This window comes from Chaetodon trifascialis, chromosome 9 (genome assembly GCF_039877785.1).
Source record: "Chaetodon trifascialis isolate fChaTrf1 chromosome 9, fChaTrf1.hap1, whole genome shotgun sequence".
In the NCBI taxonomy this organism is placed as follows: Eukaryota; Metazoa; Chordata; class Actinopteri; order Chaetodontiformes; family Chaetodontidae; genus Chaetodon; species Chaetodon trifascialis.
In genome coordinates, this window is record NC_092064.1 from 7,917,501 (window position 1) to 7,936,575 (window position 19,075).

Below are 19,075 nucleotides of genomic sequence, written 5' to 3' on the forward strand. Positions count from 1 at the left end.
CAAGTAATGCAGGTTTAAGAAGTGCTCGTCCTCTTCCAGTGGACACTGCAGCACAGTATCATAGATTTCTGTTTGAAATGTGTCTTTTGCTGCACTGTTTGATACTGCAGAGCAGTTACTATGTTTTGTGGACACACTCACACACACGTATTGCTGTTTTGGGTGCATACCTGATGCATGTGGTATGTCAAAGGAAATGATGTCATAGACAGCGGTTGGTTTTTAATGTCCTCCACTTGGCTAAGTCACAAACAAACAAGAAAACACAGCTTTGCTCACTGCTTGTGTGAACATGATTTTGTTCTCGTCTACTGCATTCTGATTTATGATTTCCACTGCAAGAGAAAGAAAACTCGCGGTATTTAATTAGAAAGAATGAAAAATGGTCTCAAACAGTTGGAGATTTAGCCCCATGCAATCAGATAATTCTGTTTTGAAAAGCCTAACTCAGTAATGATAACACACTTATTACATCTTAAGCTTAAGAGACAGTTTAATGAGTTTTTGAGAGAGTTTTGTCCGTGAGAGCCTAAACTTGAGCGTCATTTCAAAAGCAGCCGCAAGACCAGTGAAGTCTAGTATGAAAGTAAAATGACATTGCTATGAAATTAACTCCACTTTGAGTTTGTTCACCTTTCTGTACTTGACTTTACTGGGTCAAAGCTTTTAGATTTTTTGGAAGTTCAAATTGGCATAATTGGATGAGTAGCATGTTGCAATAAGAAAAATCAACTCTATTTAACATGCCCTAAATGAATGACTTACTCAGTAATCACACATAATTTATTTTAGTGTTGTTACGTTTTCCAGTGTGGGGGGGGGTGTGGGGGGGTGGGGGGGCAGTAAGTAGGTTAATGCTTGTTACTGTAAGCAAGTCTATGCTGGAGGCCCCACTGGCCACTGGCTCATTGGAACATAGCTGATCTGCACATAGAGTTAGATCATTTGTATTTGTAACCTCACAGATCATTAATTGTGGTTGTGCGTGTTTCTGTGTGTGTTCACAGGAGCCTAATTTACATTCAAACAGTGTTGGTTACAATAACAGGCTGTTATGCACTCACTGAGGCATGGCGGTTATAAAACCACAGAGTCTCAGATTCAACATGTTTGCAGACACAAACATATTAAACACACACACGACCACACACACAGAGAGCATGATTGGGTTTCTGTTTCAGCACTAACTGGTGGAAAAGCTCACTTGAAACACGTGCCAGAGGGCTTATTTATTGTGGGCAGGAAGTGTGTCTGCTACCACCTGGATGGTGAGATCATCGTGTTTCATAACTACACAGCAGCTTTAATAGGCTTATGTTTGTGTCTACCTAGTAGACAGATACACACTCAGACAGATGAATATACATGCACAAGCAGATGCCGGCCCACACATCGTCTCTCTCACACACACATGCATAGACACAGCACAGTACAGAACTACTGTACCTCCATCTGATCTCTGATCAGCTTGAAGTTCTCACACTTTTCATCTTCCTCCGTGGCTTTGTTTTCCCTTCTCTTCAGTTATTTTTGGATTCCTTTCTTTCTCACCCTCCTCCTCTTTCTGTGCGTGCATCTCACTTCTGGAGGAGTGCAAAAGAAAAGAGGAGGAGGACAAGTTAATAACGATAAAGACGAAAGGCCGATAGATTACAGACCAAATGATGGGAATGAAGTGGAACTCAAAATGTTCTTTCCTTTACTACCGATGTAAACAAGCCAGCTTTGTATCACCTTTAAATTGAATCATCAGAAGGTCTCTCATACACTAACAGGTGTTTGTGTTATCAAGTAATTGCCAAAGCAGAAAATTAGATTTAATTTACATACACAAAATCAGGAAATTCTATCAGAGTCCATCCATCAGATTTACAGAACAATAGACTGGCAACATGAATACCACAGTGACATTTGTGTGAGGTTTTATCTGTTTTTGCAAATGTCACAGTTGCTGTTGCTGTGCACCTTTGAACAATAGAAAATCACACAACAGTCCAAAAATAATGCGGTGAGTGTGTGACAGAATCGTGATGGGAAGTCGTCTTTTTGCATCTCCTTTTAGCCTCTTCTGTTGAACTTTTCTTTCTTGTTTCCCTACATTAACCCTAAACTACACTCTGCTGTTTTTGTAGGCATGCCATTTTACTTAGCACCATAAAGCAGTAGCACTCCTCAGTGTCGCTTGTGAATGTACATGTATTTGGGACATTCAAATCCTTGTAGTCACTGCATTGACTTGCACATGTTTGTGGTGCATGTTTATTTATTCAGAAAGACATGTTTCCCTGTGGGGCCATTTAAGTACATCAGAATCACAATCAGAATGATTAGGCCTGACAACCTCACCGTGAAATGGGAACAACTGACATTAAACATAAATAGAGATGGTGTTGGATGTTGCCGGTTAGCTCCAAATACCCCGAGTGCTGGATCTGTGACAGGCACGTGAACAAAGCTAGCGCACAACAAGGACGTTTTGATCCCTCTCAGCCTCATCCATTGTTGATCTCTGGCTCTGGGTGTTGCAGGGTAAACAGCTTAGGGGATGAACTGGCATCATGGAAGGCTAGGAATGTGTGAGAAGAGAGAGATAGCATTAACACACAATACTACACTGAGTTATAGTATCTCCAGGCTGAGGCTCAGTTCTAGCTACCCGCTCCAAGCCCTCCTCTGGCCTGACAAACAGGTTAAAATGTCTTAGTCCAGTTGCAGGATACCTGGCCAGACATCAAAAGTTGTCTCAAATCCATCCTGAGTGACCACTTGTGACCGAATTCTAAATCCCAGTGCATTTCAGATGCATTTACACTTCTTCATAGCTGTGTACATGGTTAGATAACTGAAGATGCTTTTAAGTGCAAAGTGTGGTAAGCCTACTTTTTTTGCTCCTTAAATCACTCAGCCCAACCCCCAACAAGCCTTTTAACCTCCCTCACCAACCATCTCTTCTTTTCTTAAAGCCCCATGCAAAACCCTCCTAGATTCTTAAGGTCAGTTTCTCCGTCATGTCTATGACTGTGTTAGCCCTTAATCCCCACACCCCTAACCACTACAAACAGCACTGCACCACTTTCACTCATTTTCTTGGCTTCTGAATGTCCTCCCTATTCCCGTCTTGCCTCAGCTACTGCGTTGTCCCTTTCCCAACTTTCCGATGAGCGCGTCCTTCTGCCTTACAAACAGTTTCACCTCCAACATTTAGCTCTTGTTTGTCTTTATATCCAGCCTTACTTTGTAGTCAGAGGAAATAAAGACCTGGGTTGTGTTGGAAAGGACCTGTTGCTTCAGGTACTGGAATACTCAGAAGCTGTGTTTCCACTGCATCGTACTTTTGGTACTGTACCTGCCTTTAACCCCTGTGACTGATACGAAACAGCCTTGCTGGATGATGTTACATTGAATCATGGTGAGAGTTGTGATTCTTGCTGGACAACCCTGACCTGGTACTCCTGTGAGAATGCAGTCACCATGTTGAGGAATGAGGACCCTGTGTTTTTTATGCAGTGCTGTTATCAGTCAGAACCTGTTTGTCTTTCTTCTAATCATCATTTCATCCCTGGCTTTATCCCTGGTTGTATCCCTGCAATAGGCACAACTTCCAACCTCTGGCCCCACTCAGGGTATATGACCCACAAGCCTCTTGAAACTCCCAACCCTTGTGAACAAACCTTTAAAATGTACTGTAGATGTAAAATGAGATGCAGTTCATCGACTTTCACCACACCTCAGTGTTGTCAGAAACAGATTACTCCAAAATGTTCACATGAGGTTGGTCTCTCCTGCTTTTCCAACAAATGTTTTCCAGCTTTGAAATCTGGAAAAGACACTAGTGTATATCCAAAACTTGGAATGCTCTTGTGACCAGGTGCTCATTCGGGTGTGGTCCTGGCTTGAAAAGGAAGTAAAGCACGACTGAATCGTCTGTTGAAAGCGCTGCGTGTTGTATTTCTGTGGCCTACTCCTCAACATCCAGTACTGGGAAGCAGCACTCTCCCTCATGTCCAGTAACTGTGGAAACATACTACCAGGCTGAGTTCCAGTCCTCACGTTAAGCACATCCTCCAGCCCTGGCCCTATTCCCCATTTCCAGCTCTAGTGCCTGTCCCCAGGCTCCAGCCCCAGTTCTTGCCCTCTCCCCCAGTGCACTCTTGACCAGTGCGCCCATAGCAGATGGAAAGCAAAGAAAATTGTGTCACCACCAGCCATGACTCGCTTAATCAGCCCTCCCCCTTCTTTCTTTTTCTCTGTAACTCTCTCTTTCTATCCTCCCACTCCCTTCTTCCCTCACTCCCAGGATTTGGAGCATCAAACATTGATTTGTCTTTATTTTTAGAGCAGCTGTGAGCGTATGTGCGTGCATGCACAGCATTTGTTTGTGTGTATCTGTATACCAGACGCTCATCCATGCTGGGCCGTGGGCAGTGTCATTGTGTTTGGGTGCATCCCTGTGCGTGTATCTGCGAATGTGTCAGGGCTCCTTTTTCCAAGTTAATCCCTTAAGAAGAGGTGTGGTTCTCTTTCTCGCTCTGCGCTCCCTCTCCTCTCTGTCCCTCACTGTGAGCGCAGTATCATCACATGCTCTCTCGCTCCTCTCCTCCTCTCATCTTTTTCTTTTGCTGTTGTTGTTGCTGTGGCCGCTAGTCTGAGGGACTTGTTTCTCTCAGCGTGTCATCTCTGCATCTCTTGCTGCTGTTGTTCCTGTGTGAGATGAGTTCTTGTGGCGAGATGGGGGAGGCCATCGAACTCAGGTGAGTCAAATGCAGAGTAGGGGGTGTGAGCTGTGTGTTTGTGTGCGTGTTTAGGGACTGACTGGTTGCAACTAACATATGTATGCATATCTTTACATGTATCTATGCATACATTAATCACTTTTCTGCATTTCGGTGTGTGATGTGCACCTGGGTGTACTTTGCTTTGAAACTGGGTCGACTGTTACCGTAGCAATCAGTACCTTAGGCTATCTTTCTCAGCCTCACCTCTTTTCTGTCCATCAAGTTGACCCTGTTTCAGAACGGCAGAAATCTGCAAGCTCTTTAGAGGTCAATGGGGTTTTCGTCATAGTGATAGCTGTGGTTTGTTGTTGTTTTTGTTGCTGCTGTTGTTGGGTTATTGGCTACGGTGGTATTTTCAGTCACTGCCAAACTGATAATAGGTCTAGTCCAGCCTGTATCCACAGGGCTCATAGCGGCTAATAGCCTTAGCAGATGCATTAGCCCCCATGCCCATATGGAAGAGATTAAACTGCTAAATTGATACAAACGCCCAACATTTTTTTCTTGCATAGCCTTAGTGCCGACACATGTTTTTGTGTGCGCGTATAGATATGTTCATATGTGTGTGCGTGTACACCTGCCATACACCCGTTTTACCTTAGAAATGTGTTCCCAAGCCTTGTCAGGCCAGAGGAAGGAACCGGTTTGCTTAAATTCTCTCCCGAATTGAACACTTCCGCTCCTTTTCCTCCCTCTCTTTTCGCACCCTGCCCTTATGATTATATAATGGAGAAGGACAGCTCTCGTGTGTGCTGCAGAAAAGGACGAGGACGAGGCGAAGAGTGAGAATACTGTGGATGTCAGAGACCTACTGTATGTAATGAGTGAAATGAGGACAAATGAAGAACAGCAAGAAGGAGCCTCAACAGGAGGGAGAAGATGAGAGGAGGGGTATGAAAGTAAAAGTTGAGTTTGAAAAGGGAAGGGTGACAAATGGGACGAGGGGAGAGAGCGGAGAGGGACAAAGTCAAGGAAACACAGATTTATTATGGAGACAATATGGATTTCCTCCTATTTCAGCAGAGGAAGCAGGAGATTAAAAATAGAGAGAAGACCGTGTTACTTGCTATTATCACCTGACCTTGTACCATAGTACATTATATATATTGCTGGTTTGTGCTAAGATCAAAGAATTATTTTAGCGGTTTCCGTGTGATACAAGAGAGAAAGAAAACAGGCGGAATGGGGCCGAAAAGAAGAGGGAAGAGATGACGAAAGAATACACTTGCAAACTATAAATGTTTCAGTAGAAGCAGATCTTCTGTGAGAGTTCAGCGCTTTGAATGCTGCAGAGCGGGATGAGGCCACTTGGCATTCTTCTCTGACCCAAGAGTCTGATGTAAAATCTGAACAATTCAAGCTCAAGGGTGGGGTTGACAGGACATTGTGAAATGACAGCAGCAACAATAGGTCCTTCAGCTTGAGAACATTTGAGTGAAGTCACATTGTGTTTAAAGCTGTTTATGGTGTTTTTCAGTTCACTAAAATGAACTCAGCAGTTTTAGAGTCTTGAATGTCCATCAGTCTAGTGGTCTGTAGTGTTCCAATGTATGCGAAGAAGTGGTAGTTAGTGGCAAATGTGGAGCTTTGGAGCATTGGTGTGAATTGCCTCCTGGCTTGAATCAACTTTTTCTATAATGTCTCCGGTTTGTGAGGCTCATCTCTCACCGAGGAGATGAAATTGTGCCGGGCGCTTTTCTGTGATATCAGAGATGTTGTACATGTGATAAGCTGGCCTGTGGCACTGGTCTAGACTGATAGGAGGGAATACAAAGTGGGAACACAGCATGACAATATGATACTGGAGCATATCGACTAGACTGCTCCACTTCACGCCTCGCTGCACTGTGTTTAGATTAGCTTCCACATACACGCATGCACACTTCCCGTCACAGTTGCAGACACACACATGCACGCAGGCATGGACATACTTTGACATGGATGCAGGCACATGCCATACAGATTGAATGCATATACAGAAACACACAATCACACATAAAGCTAGTGTGGTCTGTGCCCTCTCTGCCTGCTGTTCCAAGGGCAGAGGGGGATTTGGATATTGTTATGTTAATCTGCCTTCCTTTTGTGTCTTGGAACCCATTCAGGCACACACACATGCACAAAGACACACACACACGCATGCACAGGTATGAGCACATTCAAGCGTGCACAGACTTTTATGCAAAAATGCAATGTATGCAGTGATGAATACGCTGAAGAACAAGAATATCTGTTGTTACAAAAAATGATGAGGTTGTCCTGCAGAAACACAAGCTGCAACACACACACACACGCACACACACACGCACAGACAGTGATCTCCAGGCTTAACTTGGGTGGGTGGGAATTGAAACAGTGGCAGGAGGGGCAGTGACACAGCAACGTGATAAGCCTGGAGGAGGAGGATAATAGGTGTAGGAGCTGTTTGTGCATGGGTGTGTTTCCTAGTGTTGATGTGACAGCGCATGTGTGCATGCATATGTATGTCTGTATATGTGTATGTGAAGCACATGTGCGTCTCCCAGGCTTCACACTGTCTATCTGCAGAGCTAATACAGTTTCCCAGCTAAATCCCCAGAAAAGACTGGGAAGCAGATAATTTTAATTGCAGGATTTTTTTCTCAGACTCCCAGGTTTGCCAGACTTCCCTCCCGAGGCAGGAAGAGCAAGAAAATGATGTGTGCACTGCATGATTTGCATGTGCATGTGGAAAGTTAGGAGAGTGTGCTCATGTGTGCTCGTGTCTTTGAGCATGATATTGTGTCCGTTTAAACGTGTGAGCAAGATGTAAATGCCACTAAATCTCCATTAGCTATAGTCAAACCATGACAAGAGGCATCTCTGGAAACCTGTGCTGCTTCCTGGATATATCCATCTTCACGGTGCTGACATCTCATTTCACTTTCCTGAGTTTACTTATCTTGTCTAAAGGATGTCAAAGTTAACTTATAGCAAGTCCAACTGTTTGACTCTGAAGTGTCAAGACTGACTTCTCTCTCTCTGTCTGTTTGCTTTACATTTTAGTTGAATGTGATGCAGAGTGAACTTAAAGGATCATTTCTATTGGAGCAAGTCTGTTGCAGGGGACAAAAAAACACAGGATTGCCCAGCAAAAAAGTTGCACCTGACTCAGCCTTTGCTGCAATGCAATGTTTCATTATGAAGCAAAATGCAAAATGCTGCAGTGGCTGGTGAATCCTGGTGAATTACTGTGTAATGCTCATGCCCAATATCTACTGTTATTTTATATATATATATATATATATATATATATATATATATATATATATATATATATATATATATATATATATATATATATATATTAGTGCTGTCAGGCGATTAATTTATCTAATTAATTACAGGATTTGTAATTAATTAATCCAGATAAAGAATTTGATGCCCAGTGATCGCCCGTTAGGGTGACATGGCAGGCCCCTGCCAACAGCTCTTCTTTTGCGGTCCTCTCATCACATTACAGCTGGTGAATTCTTTTCATCACTGTAGTTCTCAACGGTAGCTGGAAATTAGAGTCAGATGACGCTATCTGAAACGCCTCTTTTAGGCCCTCGTCTTCCACGATTGAAATCGGTCTGCAATCAGCAGCAACCCACTTTGCGATTGAGTTTGTCAGTTTTTCTGTCGTGCCTTTGCTCATTCGTTTTCCTAACTCAGCAAGTGTGGGTTGGCGGAGTGAGCTCACGGTAGCACTAGCGGCACTAGCAGCAACTACATGTTTACATGTAGCGTTTAAATGATAATTCAGGCTGGAGCTGCTACGGTGACAGGAAAATTCTTTTTTACACAAGGTACAAATCACTGCGTTCTTGTTAATAGTCCCGTCTTTGTTCTTTTTATAAATAAAGTTGCCGTTCAAAGGTCCAAGTAGGCTTGCCTCGCTCTCCGGTGTCGCATCCATGTCTGTTGTCACCCTGCTCTTGACTAGTGGCGCAGGTAGGATGCGACCTCACTGCAGCCTACGGGTCACTCAAAGGGCCAAATTTAAAATGCTTGCGCATTGACTTGCCACTCATGATTAATTGCGTTAATTTTTATAGCGCGTTAATTTGCAGCGTAATTAATTAATCTAATTAACGCGTTAAACTGACAGCCCTAATATATATACACACACACACACACACACACACACACACACACACACACATATACATATATACATACATACATATACATACACACACACACACACACACACACACACACACACACACACACACACACACACACACACACACACACATACATATATACATACATACACACACACACACACACACACACACACACACACACACACACACACACACACAGAAAATTGTATTTTACAGAAAATAAAATAATGGGATTATAACAGTGGAATAACTGTGCAGAGTTGTATTACAAACCTCTGCACAATGTTTTGGTGCTAATTGATTCCAGTTCACTTTTCTGAGGGACCACCCTTCCCTCAATCTGTTATTAGAAATTGGGACACTACAGTTGGAACTGAATTCAGGAAAGAAAATCCCATTCATTGATGAAGAAATAATTGGAAGAAAAACATCGTAAATAGGACACCATGTTTATTATGGTTTGTTTGAGTCACTTTCTTCTTTCTTTCTTGCCTTAGTTGTGACATTTTTTTCTCGTTTGCAGCCTTCTTGAGTCAAATATATCAAGAAAAGTCTTTGCAGTGCTGTTTCCTCCCATTAAAATCAAAATAAATGAAGTTTCTTAGTGCCGATGTGCTGCTGGATTTTCTGTTATTTGCTGACAATAAAGTTAAACAGTGAGTGTATCTTTTCTTCCTCAGGAACATTGCTTGAAAGAGGTCAGACTGGACAAGAAACCTGTTTTAAACAAAGCACCAGTTTAGGCAAACTTAACATCAATCACAGTTTTATTGATATTTCACGTACCTCCAATTAGAGACAGTCTGGCTGAACTGTTCGCTGTTGGCGTGTTGTAAACCTGTTTGATCGCCTGGCTGCTCAGTCTTCTTGATATAGTGATTTCTCTGTATTCCCAGAATAATATGTTATTGGAAGTGAGAGAAATTATTGATGAAAATAAGACCAAAACTGGAATAAAGCTGGCTTGTGCTTCAACTTCAAGTAAGTGTCAGCAAAAGAGACAAAGTTTTGATGTGCTCAGGGCTCCCACTGAAGATCTGAAGGCTTATGATTTCCCATCTAACACAGGAAACTTGCAAAATTGATCTACACTATCTATCAGTCCCTGCTGGCTGCAAAGAGGCATGAACTGAATTCTCAAATCTCATATCTTGAATCTTTCCCTCGCCGTGTGCAAGGTCTCCCTCTCCCATCTGTGACCATGAGTCACTTGTTGCAGGCAAGTTTTGATTTCAGAACAAAGTGACGGTGACAGAACTGATCCTGGATCAGCAGGTTGAGTCACCTCTTCATCCGGTCATGTGATCGTCGTCACGATGACAACATCTCTCTCACCTCCGTTTACTGTTGCTGTAATAATGTGCTAAATTCCCACGCCTGAGTCACAGGGGCCATTCAATCTCATTATGCAAGATGGCCACCAGCCTGCATGCTCTCTCTCTCACACATGCACACACTCAGACACACAATGTCTATAATTACATTAGGACGGCTTTCTGTAATACTTCACCCTGTCCAGAAACCCCCCTGAAAGATCATATTGCATTAGAGGGTCAGAGGAAGGACAGGATGTGCTTGTGTGCGTCTGCCAGTCAATGTCAAGCTAATTGGCATCTGTACGCAACCATGCTGACATTGTGATACACCACAGACGCACGCACACACACATACACGCTTGTCTTCCTTTTAGTTCGTTTAACTTCTAATCCGTCTTGTAGACACTAATAAGAAGCCATAACTCTGTGACAATTACGGTTGTACACGACAATCAATATGAGCAAACATGGGGCGTGTGACAAAGCAAATGGCAGTAAAAGAACCTATTCATCATGAGTGTTAGTCGCCACCTGAAAATATTACGGTCACTGTAATGTGTCATTCGTTAATTGCGTCAGCCCAGTTAGAAATGAATTCATCAAGTTGATAACTGAAGGAACATTGTAAATAGAACGTCATGTTTGTTTCTGCTTAAGTCACTGATGCGTTTCTTCCAAGTCCTTCGTGGCCTTGCTTTGCCCTGGCAGATCTCTGTCACGTTTGCAGCCGTCATGAGTCAGATGACATTAAGTTAAACAGTGAGTGTCTCTCTCTTCTATTTCTTCTATTTTCGTTCTCCTTCGGTTTCTCTTTGTCAAATTTGTCAAAACCCTACACACGGTACAGGAAACACATCAGGGAGTTTAATTCCACACGGACAGAACTGACTTCATATATAATGAACTCATGCATGAGTTCTGTTTCATGATATTTGCTGTTATGAACAGCACTGGCCAGTTCTCCAGTGTGAGCACTGCATAAAAACTGCACTACTATGGATCGTGGATCACGCCTGAATTCCAATGAGAGAGAGATAAACAAACCCACTGACCCCTTTTTATGGAGTGATCTTAGTTTATGAGGAGGAGGAAGCTAAGGCATATGTGTGTGTGTGTGTGTGTGTGTGTGTGTGTGTGTGTGTGTGTGTGTGTGTGTGTGTGTGTGTGTGTGTGTGTGTGTGTGTGTGTGTGTGTTTACGTGTGTGTGTGCGCGCGCGTGTGTGTGTGTGTGTGTGTGTGAAGGAGGAAGAGAGAGAGAGAGAGAGAGAGAGAGAGAGAGAGAGAGAGAGAGAGAGAGAGAGAGAGAGAGAGAGAGAGAGAGAGAGAGAGAGAGAGAGAGAGAGAGAGAGAGAGACACACACAATAGTCACAGTGGGTGCCAGGCTGATGGTTAAACACATGGCTCTGCTTCAGCTGTCGCTGTACATCAGTGTGTCCAGGCTCACACACACTCCTAATCTGGACAGAAAGGACCATTACGGATGCAGCTGTGTTTGCCTCCTCACATACAGAAAAGTATGCTTTCTAAGCCTCCTACACACTGTGCTGTATACAGCTCTGGAGTGATCTGTATGTGCTGTGCTACAGAGGCTTCTTTACATTTGGTCGCCGTGCCTGCTGCACCCAAGGGTGTTTGTGTTTCAGATGGCTCATATGAGGCAGCCGCGGCACAGACTGTGCATTTTGTTTCTTATTTCAGCTTTAATGTTTCCTCTGTTTATGTGGGAATTATTTATTGATGTATTGATTGAATGATTAATGGGATTGTGTTGTTGTCCAGCCATGATATTGACGTGGAAAATTTCAGCTCACCACCCGTCTGCTCTGTAAACTTGTCTGACTTGTTTGTGTGATGATTAGAGTTACAGACCACATTTTAATCAGCTGTGTTTGATGTTATTTTTAAAAGGATGCAACTTTTCTGAGGATTTAAATCAGTTTTAAGACTTTGTCCAAATTTGCCTTTGGGGATTATGCTTATTTGTCATCTTTAAAAAGTCAGATAAGAACACTGATTAATTGATCTTTGTGTGTTTAGTACAGGTTGGTTAAAAAACCTGCAACCAAAGGTGTTTTTAAGTGTTTTGGAGGATGAAATGAAGCCTAAAGTCATTTTGGAACTTTGCAAGTCAAGATGCAAGTCTTTCAGATCTTGGCAGGAGAGCGAGTAAGCCAATTTTCCAATTTTCTGCTTTAAGACACAGACATGATATCAATTCCACCTACAAGTCATGCTGCATACTTTGTTAGATGTTTGCAAATCAGTATATTTAACTTCTTCTTTCAAGTGTTTTCTCATCACTAAGTAATTGTTACGCTAATAATTTCATATTCAGGGCTCCAAGAACTGTTGAATGTTGTCTTTTGTTGTTTTTTCTATTGTTCTGGGATTTTGGTGGATAGAAATATGTGTCTTTTGCTTCTTTAGCTAGTCTCAAGTTAAGTCAAGTCTCACAGTAGTTCTTATTTTTGAATCTGAGTTGAGTCTTAAGTTTTACAACTCTGATGAAATGGGTTTCAATATTCTCTCCCAACTGCTGATAAGAAAGCAAGACTGTTGGTCTCGCTCCACACTGAGCTGTCCTTGTGTGTTATGTGAGTGTCTGTGTATGTAGTGGAGGCCATGCTGTGGTACAGTCTATATGCCAAATACAAACCCTACACGAACCCACAGCATGAATCTCGCTGTGTCTGTCACTCTCTTACACACACACACACACACACACACACACACACACACACACACACACACACACACACACACACACACACACACACACACACACACACACACACACACACACACACACACACACATTCATACACATTTCTACACATCCTCACAGCCACTGCAATAAATAAGGCCATCCTGTCCTGGGTCAGGCTTCAGTCTAAACACAAGTGCCCTGGTTTATGTTCCCTACGTCACACCCCTTTATTTTTTAATCACACACACACAAACGCAAACCACCTGCCACTTGCTGTGTGTGTGTGTGTGTGTGTGTGTGTGTGTGTGTGTGTGTGTGTGAGAGAGAGAGAGAGAGAGAGAGAGAGAGAGAGAGAGAGAGAGAGAGAGAGAGAGAGAGAGAGAGAGAGAGAGAGAGAGAGAGAGAGAGAGAGAGAGAGAGCATGACAGTTTTGGATGATAGTAACAGTCAGTGTCTCTATCCGGGTCATTCACTGTCAGTTGAAGTCTGCAGAGCCCAGAAACTGGGTCAGTTTTCTGTGTGTGTGTGTGTGTGTGTGTGTGTGTGTGTGTGTGTGTGTGTGTTTGTGTGTGTGTGTCAGCATAACGTGCCTAGGTCCGATGCGTTTTTGATTTAATTCTATTAAACAGATAACTGTTTATTGTCTCACATTAGCCCGGAGATGAGTCACCATTGGAGTGACATTTAAAGCTGGTCTTAATATGAATGGAGGAGAGCCTTTGTGTGGGCTGTGCTGGGGCATCCTACATGAGGGTCTTACATGCACGTTACAGGTTTTCTATTTGTGGCACTGATGGGGCACACAAAACCCCCCAAAAAATGCTACTGTCACGAAGGACGTGATGATCATGTGAAGAAAGCATAAATATGTTAAAGAAATGAGAAATAATAATCCACTGGATATACTGCTAAATGTGTTGTATAAAATGGTTTACATAAGGCAGCATGTAGGTAGTCTGTGTCCTGTACAGAACAGTACGCAAATCATTTTGCACAGTCTGCAGCTGTGTTAATTCTGACCTTTGATGCCTTTTCTTCCACGATGACTTTAGATGTACTCTGAGTCACCCTGGATGCTTTGGCAAAACACACCAGCATCTCAGCTGCACAGCCAGTCAGTCACAGCTCTAATTCAACTGAGCACAGAGAAGGAAACACAGAGAGGTACATCGTGTCCATGTAAAGTGGTCAGCTCAGTGATGACTAAGCCAAGACAATCCCCTGCTGTCACACACACACACACACACACACACACACACACACTGGGACGCTTGCTCCACCTCTCGCTGTCTCCTCCTTGTCTCTCCGGAGCTTCACAGAAATATGGCTTACCGTAATGCAAGGTGGCAATGACTCATTGTGTGTGTTTGTGTGACGTCTAAATGCGTGTGTGGCACGTCCCCCCTCCTCCTCCTCCGTCTCCCTCCCTGCGCGAGGTGTGTTTCGCGAGCATCTGGTTGAGAAGAAGTGTGAGGGAGGAGTGTGTCCCGCTTTTCCAAAATCTCTGAGCTGCTCGTTGAACACAGAACATCTGGATCAGGGAGGAACATGAGTGTGTGTAAAAGAGAGGGAGAGTGCCAAAGATATCAATCAGACTCACATCTGGCAAGCACGAAGCACAGCTGGACACACATGAGTTCATGCAGTCTTAACATAGATTATGTGGAGGTAATAGAGTGGTGACGCACACACACTTAAGAATACAAAATTACATTTATATTAATTTTGTAACACTTTAAATAAAATGCTAATAAACTGATTTTACCAATATTAAAAACACATACACTCATTGTTAGTGACAATTATTCCAACCTACGAACAGTTAAAATACCAACTTAACAAGCTGGAGCAAAAAATTTCCCCCCACATTTTATTAGTCTGTATGCGTAGGCGATCTCTTCTCGCTAAATTCACCCCTGCTAAACCCATTTCCTCACATTCACATCACCAGAGCTGCAGACATTTAGCTCCAGGCCCATTTTTGCATCCGCCGCTGCACCTTTTGGACAAGAACAGCACAAAGAGGAGATGTGAGGTATAAACACCAGTGAAGAAGAAGCATAGGGAGGAACCGCAGAAGGAAGCTGCGATGAAGGGAGGTCAGCTTGGGTGAACTAACTTGAAAGTCTACGACATAACTTCGCAGATCGTAAGTCGTCTCTCCTGCCATCTCCTCGGCAACAATATGTTCCAGATGGCTGCTAACTCAAACACTGGATGGGGAGCAACTATGTGTTTTTTGGCATCGGGCCTCTTGTTTGTGTAGTCTGCACTGAAGTGCTGAAGAGTTTTGCGTGGGTTTATGACGAGAGCGGGACTTCGTTTGTGCCATTGATTTATAGCTTTATTTTGATGTTTTCCATCTTCGCCTGCCTGCCTGCCCACCCCCTCTGTCTGTCCCTTGTCTTTTTTTTTTTTCATTGTGCAGATGGTTCTTGTTGTGAAGGGTGAGGTCACAGATATGCAAGGCCTTTACATGTTGCATGCTGGGTAATGTCTCCACCCTAATGTGTCTCCATTGAAGACTGTTTACTACCAGATTTTTGTTGATTTCACACTGTGCTGCTCAGCAAGAGAAGGACTATTGACTTGTTTTCACTGCAGTCTGGCTTAAGTCATATTCTTATGTCCTGCCACCATGATACTGACACAGACTTTATGTCACCTGTCTGTCTGTGCAAATGAAAGAAAGGCCTTCCACAGGTGTCCTCCATAGACATTATTAGAGACATTCTGGAAAATCTGTTAATTTGCTCTCTGGCGGAGTTAGATGAGAAGTTCGACACCACTTTCATATCATCCTAAAGCTAAGGTTAGCTTAGCTTAGCACAAGGCCTGGAAACAGGGCAAACAGCCAGCTCTGTACAAAAACATTAAGAACATTTTAAATGTGTAGAAATATATCAAGAACAGTTTGACGTTTTCTGGGAAATTTCATCTAACTCTCTGGCAAGAAAGCGAGTAAGCCAATTTTCCAGTTTTTTGCTTTAAGACACAGACATGATATCATTTCCACCCTCATGTCATGCCACATACTTTGCTAGATGTTTGCAAATCAGTACATTGCTTTGCTTGCCTCTTGAAGCTAAATTTTCTTGTATTCTTGCTGCTTTGTCTGTCTTTTTCTGTCCTCTGCTATCGTCCTTCTAGCCAGCTGGCTTGTTAAACTTTGTGTCAAACCACTTGTCCCCCTTGTATTTCAGTTTTATTAAAACACGATGTCGGATGGATGTCGAACAGGATAAGTGGGCGCATCACATTGCTACTTTTCCCACAACATTTCTTTACATATTTCAGATTCTTTGCAAACTTTCGATCTTTTTAAGCTTTGCTTTGAGAGTTCAAAATATACGAGTTACTAGTAGTGCCTGGCAGACTTACTGACTACATCAGTATTACTGTTAACTTTTTAATAGAAACAGGCATCCTGGAAATGCATTACAGTGAAAGAACATAATAAATTTGTCATGACATTTCTTGAGCAGCCAAAATATTTGCGATGCTAGATTTAATCTGAAACATTTCAGAGGTCGACCTCTTGTCACTTAACAATAGAAAATTTGTTCCATGGTATTTTCTTAATTATACATTTGATCACAAATGATACAAGCAGCATAAATATAAAAGAGGTAATTTGATTTTGTTAATAAAGATGTTTGTTGCTCAGTCTTAGTCTCTCATCTTTCTGATATTTTTGCTGTCACACCACCAAACCCCCATACATTTCTGTTTTATTACAGCTGTATGATCGACAGGATAATTGCATGTCACAGCACTCATTTTCTCATTTTCTCACTTCATTTCTTCATTCCTGCACTTCTTCCAGTCGTTTCTGACATGTCCTGGTACCTTCAGTCCAAATGACTTCATTTCTTGGCATTAGATGACAGTCCTATTCACTTAAGCCCCCTCCTACTCTGCCACTGTCCCAAACCATATGAGGGCAGTTACAGGGCATTCTGTATTCCCTAACCAGTACTTCCTTTCCCCCACCCTGTCCCCCATAACTCCCTCCTCCACCTCCCTTGTGGGATATTACGCACCAGCCTTTACCCCCTCTCACACACACATTCACACCTGCTCCAGCAGTACTGGTGCCAGCCAGGTGCCAGTCATTTGGCGCTTTGCCCAGAAACGACAGGCACAAGCCTCGACATGTGTGCATCGAGCTGCAGAAGGGCTTGTGTGTGTGTGTGTGCGTGTGTGCGTGTGTGTGTGTGTGTGTGTGTGTGTGTGTGTGTGTGTGTGTGTGTGTGTGTGTGTGTGTGTGTGTGTGCCTGCACTTGGCAGAGGACGCATGCCTTACATGCCAGAAATGGGTAAAGCCACTCGAGCTGCTGCATTTAAATACTCTGCATTACACACACGTTTGAGCGTGTGTGTGAGATGGACGAAGACGTCTGCCTGCAGAGGCTTCCGGCACACCAGCCTTTGGCGCCCATTACCAGTAACACAGCAGTGATTATGAGAAGTGATGTGTCTGTGTGTGTATATATATTTGAGTGTAAACCCTGACCTGCATGTTGCAGAGCGGAGAGAAGATTTCCTCCCTTCAGTGTACAGATCACTGCTTACATATGGACATTACAGTTCTTCAGTGTAATATTTGTGTGCTTCCACACCCTGTTATAACCAGGATGGTGATTCATGGGGCAACCAGACGGTAAGAAAATAATACAAGTATGCTCTTTACTCGTGAAAGTGGAGAGAGACAAAGATAAGCACGTCTTAAGTCACTCTGCAGTGACATCATTTCTTTGCCCTTTGCTGTGTCTCTTATCAGACCAGTGGCAGACAAATGCCTCAGAAGTAAAGGACACGTAGAGAAAAGAGTCTGGTTTGGATGGAGTGGAAACAAAGTGAGAAAGAGAAACAGTAAAGTCAGATTTAAAACTTGGGAAGCTGGTTAATTCAGTCTTGATAAGGACAAAGGATGCACAGGAGGAGAGAAGTGTGTATCTTCTGCCGAGGGGGGATGTGACTGTGGAGGAATGAAAACAGTAATTATCATTTTTAAACAGGTCATGTTTTGATGGCGTCATGTTTCATTATGCTGGGGAATTAGCATCGCTAAACAGGCCAGCGGGCTGAATGGTCTAATTAAGCAGCGCAGAGAGGATTGTGTGTGTTCAGAGGAGGATTGGCGCGTATGCACGTGTGTGTATGTGCGTGTGTGTGCTGATCAGTATTCGCTCAGCATTCTTGATGTTTCTTGGAGAGATGAAAGCATGCTCTATGCTTTATGTTCATTAGCACTAACGTTCTACCTGTGTGATTTGTACAGCCTGTCTCTGAATGGAGAATCAATGGAGCATCATGGCCGGAAGTGTTTCAGACGCTAATGTACTGACTGCTTTGTTAGGGATGATTACTGCATAATGAGCTTGAGCTAATCAATGAAATCCATCCCTCTTCACTCATAATCCTATATGAAACGCAGGACCAGAGCTTCTTATGCAACGCTCTCAAGCGGCATTTCTTGAAAATATAGTTGGACACAGTTGCATTTAATTAGCTTTTAATGAGCCTTACTGTTACATTGAGAGTAAATGAATGCTGTTTGTATTGTGTGTTTCTTTTGTGTGTGTTAACGGGAGTCACGAATTGCAGAGCTAACCTGTGGCCTTCTGGGCTGTGCTGCAACTAAACCAACATCCTTTTCTGTGTCCACAGTACCAGGGAGCACGTGACCCCGGAAATGAACAAGCTTCGTCAGAGCCTGAGGAGGAAGAAGCCCACTTATGTGCCGGAGGCCAGCAGACCGCATCAGTGGCAGGCTGACGAGGAGGCTGTGCGAAAGGGCAAATGTAACTTCCCTGTTCGGGTGAGTAGCCAAAGCTGGTACGGCACTGGACTTGAGCAGTATAGTGTAACAGTCATATTTTAATTTTGCTGCAGAGAGATTTTTTTCCTGTACGATGTCAATATGAGTGACATAATCACGATAAACAGTATCATTTTGCCTCATTAAGATGTGTCTATAAAAAAGGGCACTAGAAATAACATTCTATTAATAAAAAGGTCTAATGACTGTCTGAAGGTCATGAATGCATGTTGCCCAGTAATCTCTCAGTTGCAGTGGAGGAGTAATCTTACTCTGTGTATATAGTATGTCAGCTAGATAAATCAGAGGGCTACACAAA

General features: G+C 43.1%; 1 protein-coding gene across 6 annotated transcripts in view; it reads left to right on the top strand.

Annotated features, from left to right (window-relative positions):
• numbl (NUMB like endocytic adaptor protein) overlaps positions 1-19,075 on the top strand; it is a 56,453-nt gene that overhangs the window by 21,951 nt on the left and 15,427 nt on the right. For 3 of the 6 annotated variants that reach the window (XM_070970316.1, XM_070970317.1, XM_070970315.1), the window contains one exon: positions 18,606-18,756. In XM_070970316.1, coding sequence (XP_070826417.1) covers positions 18,631-18,756 — 126 coding nt within the window. In that variant the 5' untranslated portion in view covers positions 18,606-18,630. Of the gene's footprint in view, positions 1-4,426; positions 4,752-17,507; positions 17,596-18,605; positions 18,757-19,075 lie in introns of those variants that run through there. The other 3 variants (XM_070970312.1, XM_070970313.1, XM_070970314.1) reach the window with 2 other exon arrangements.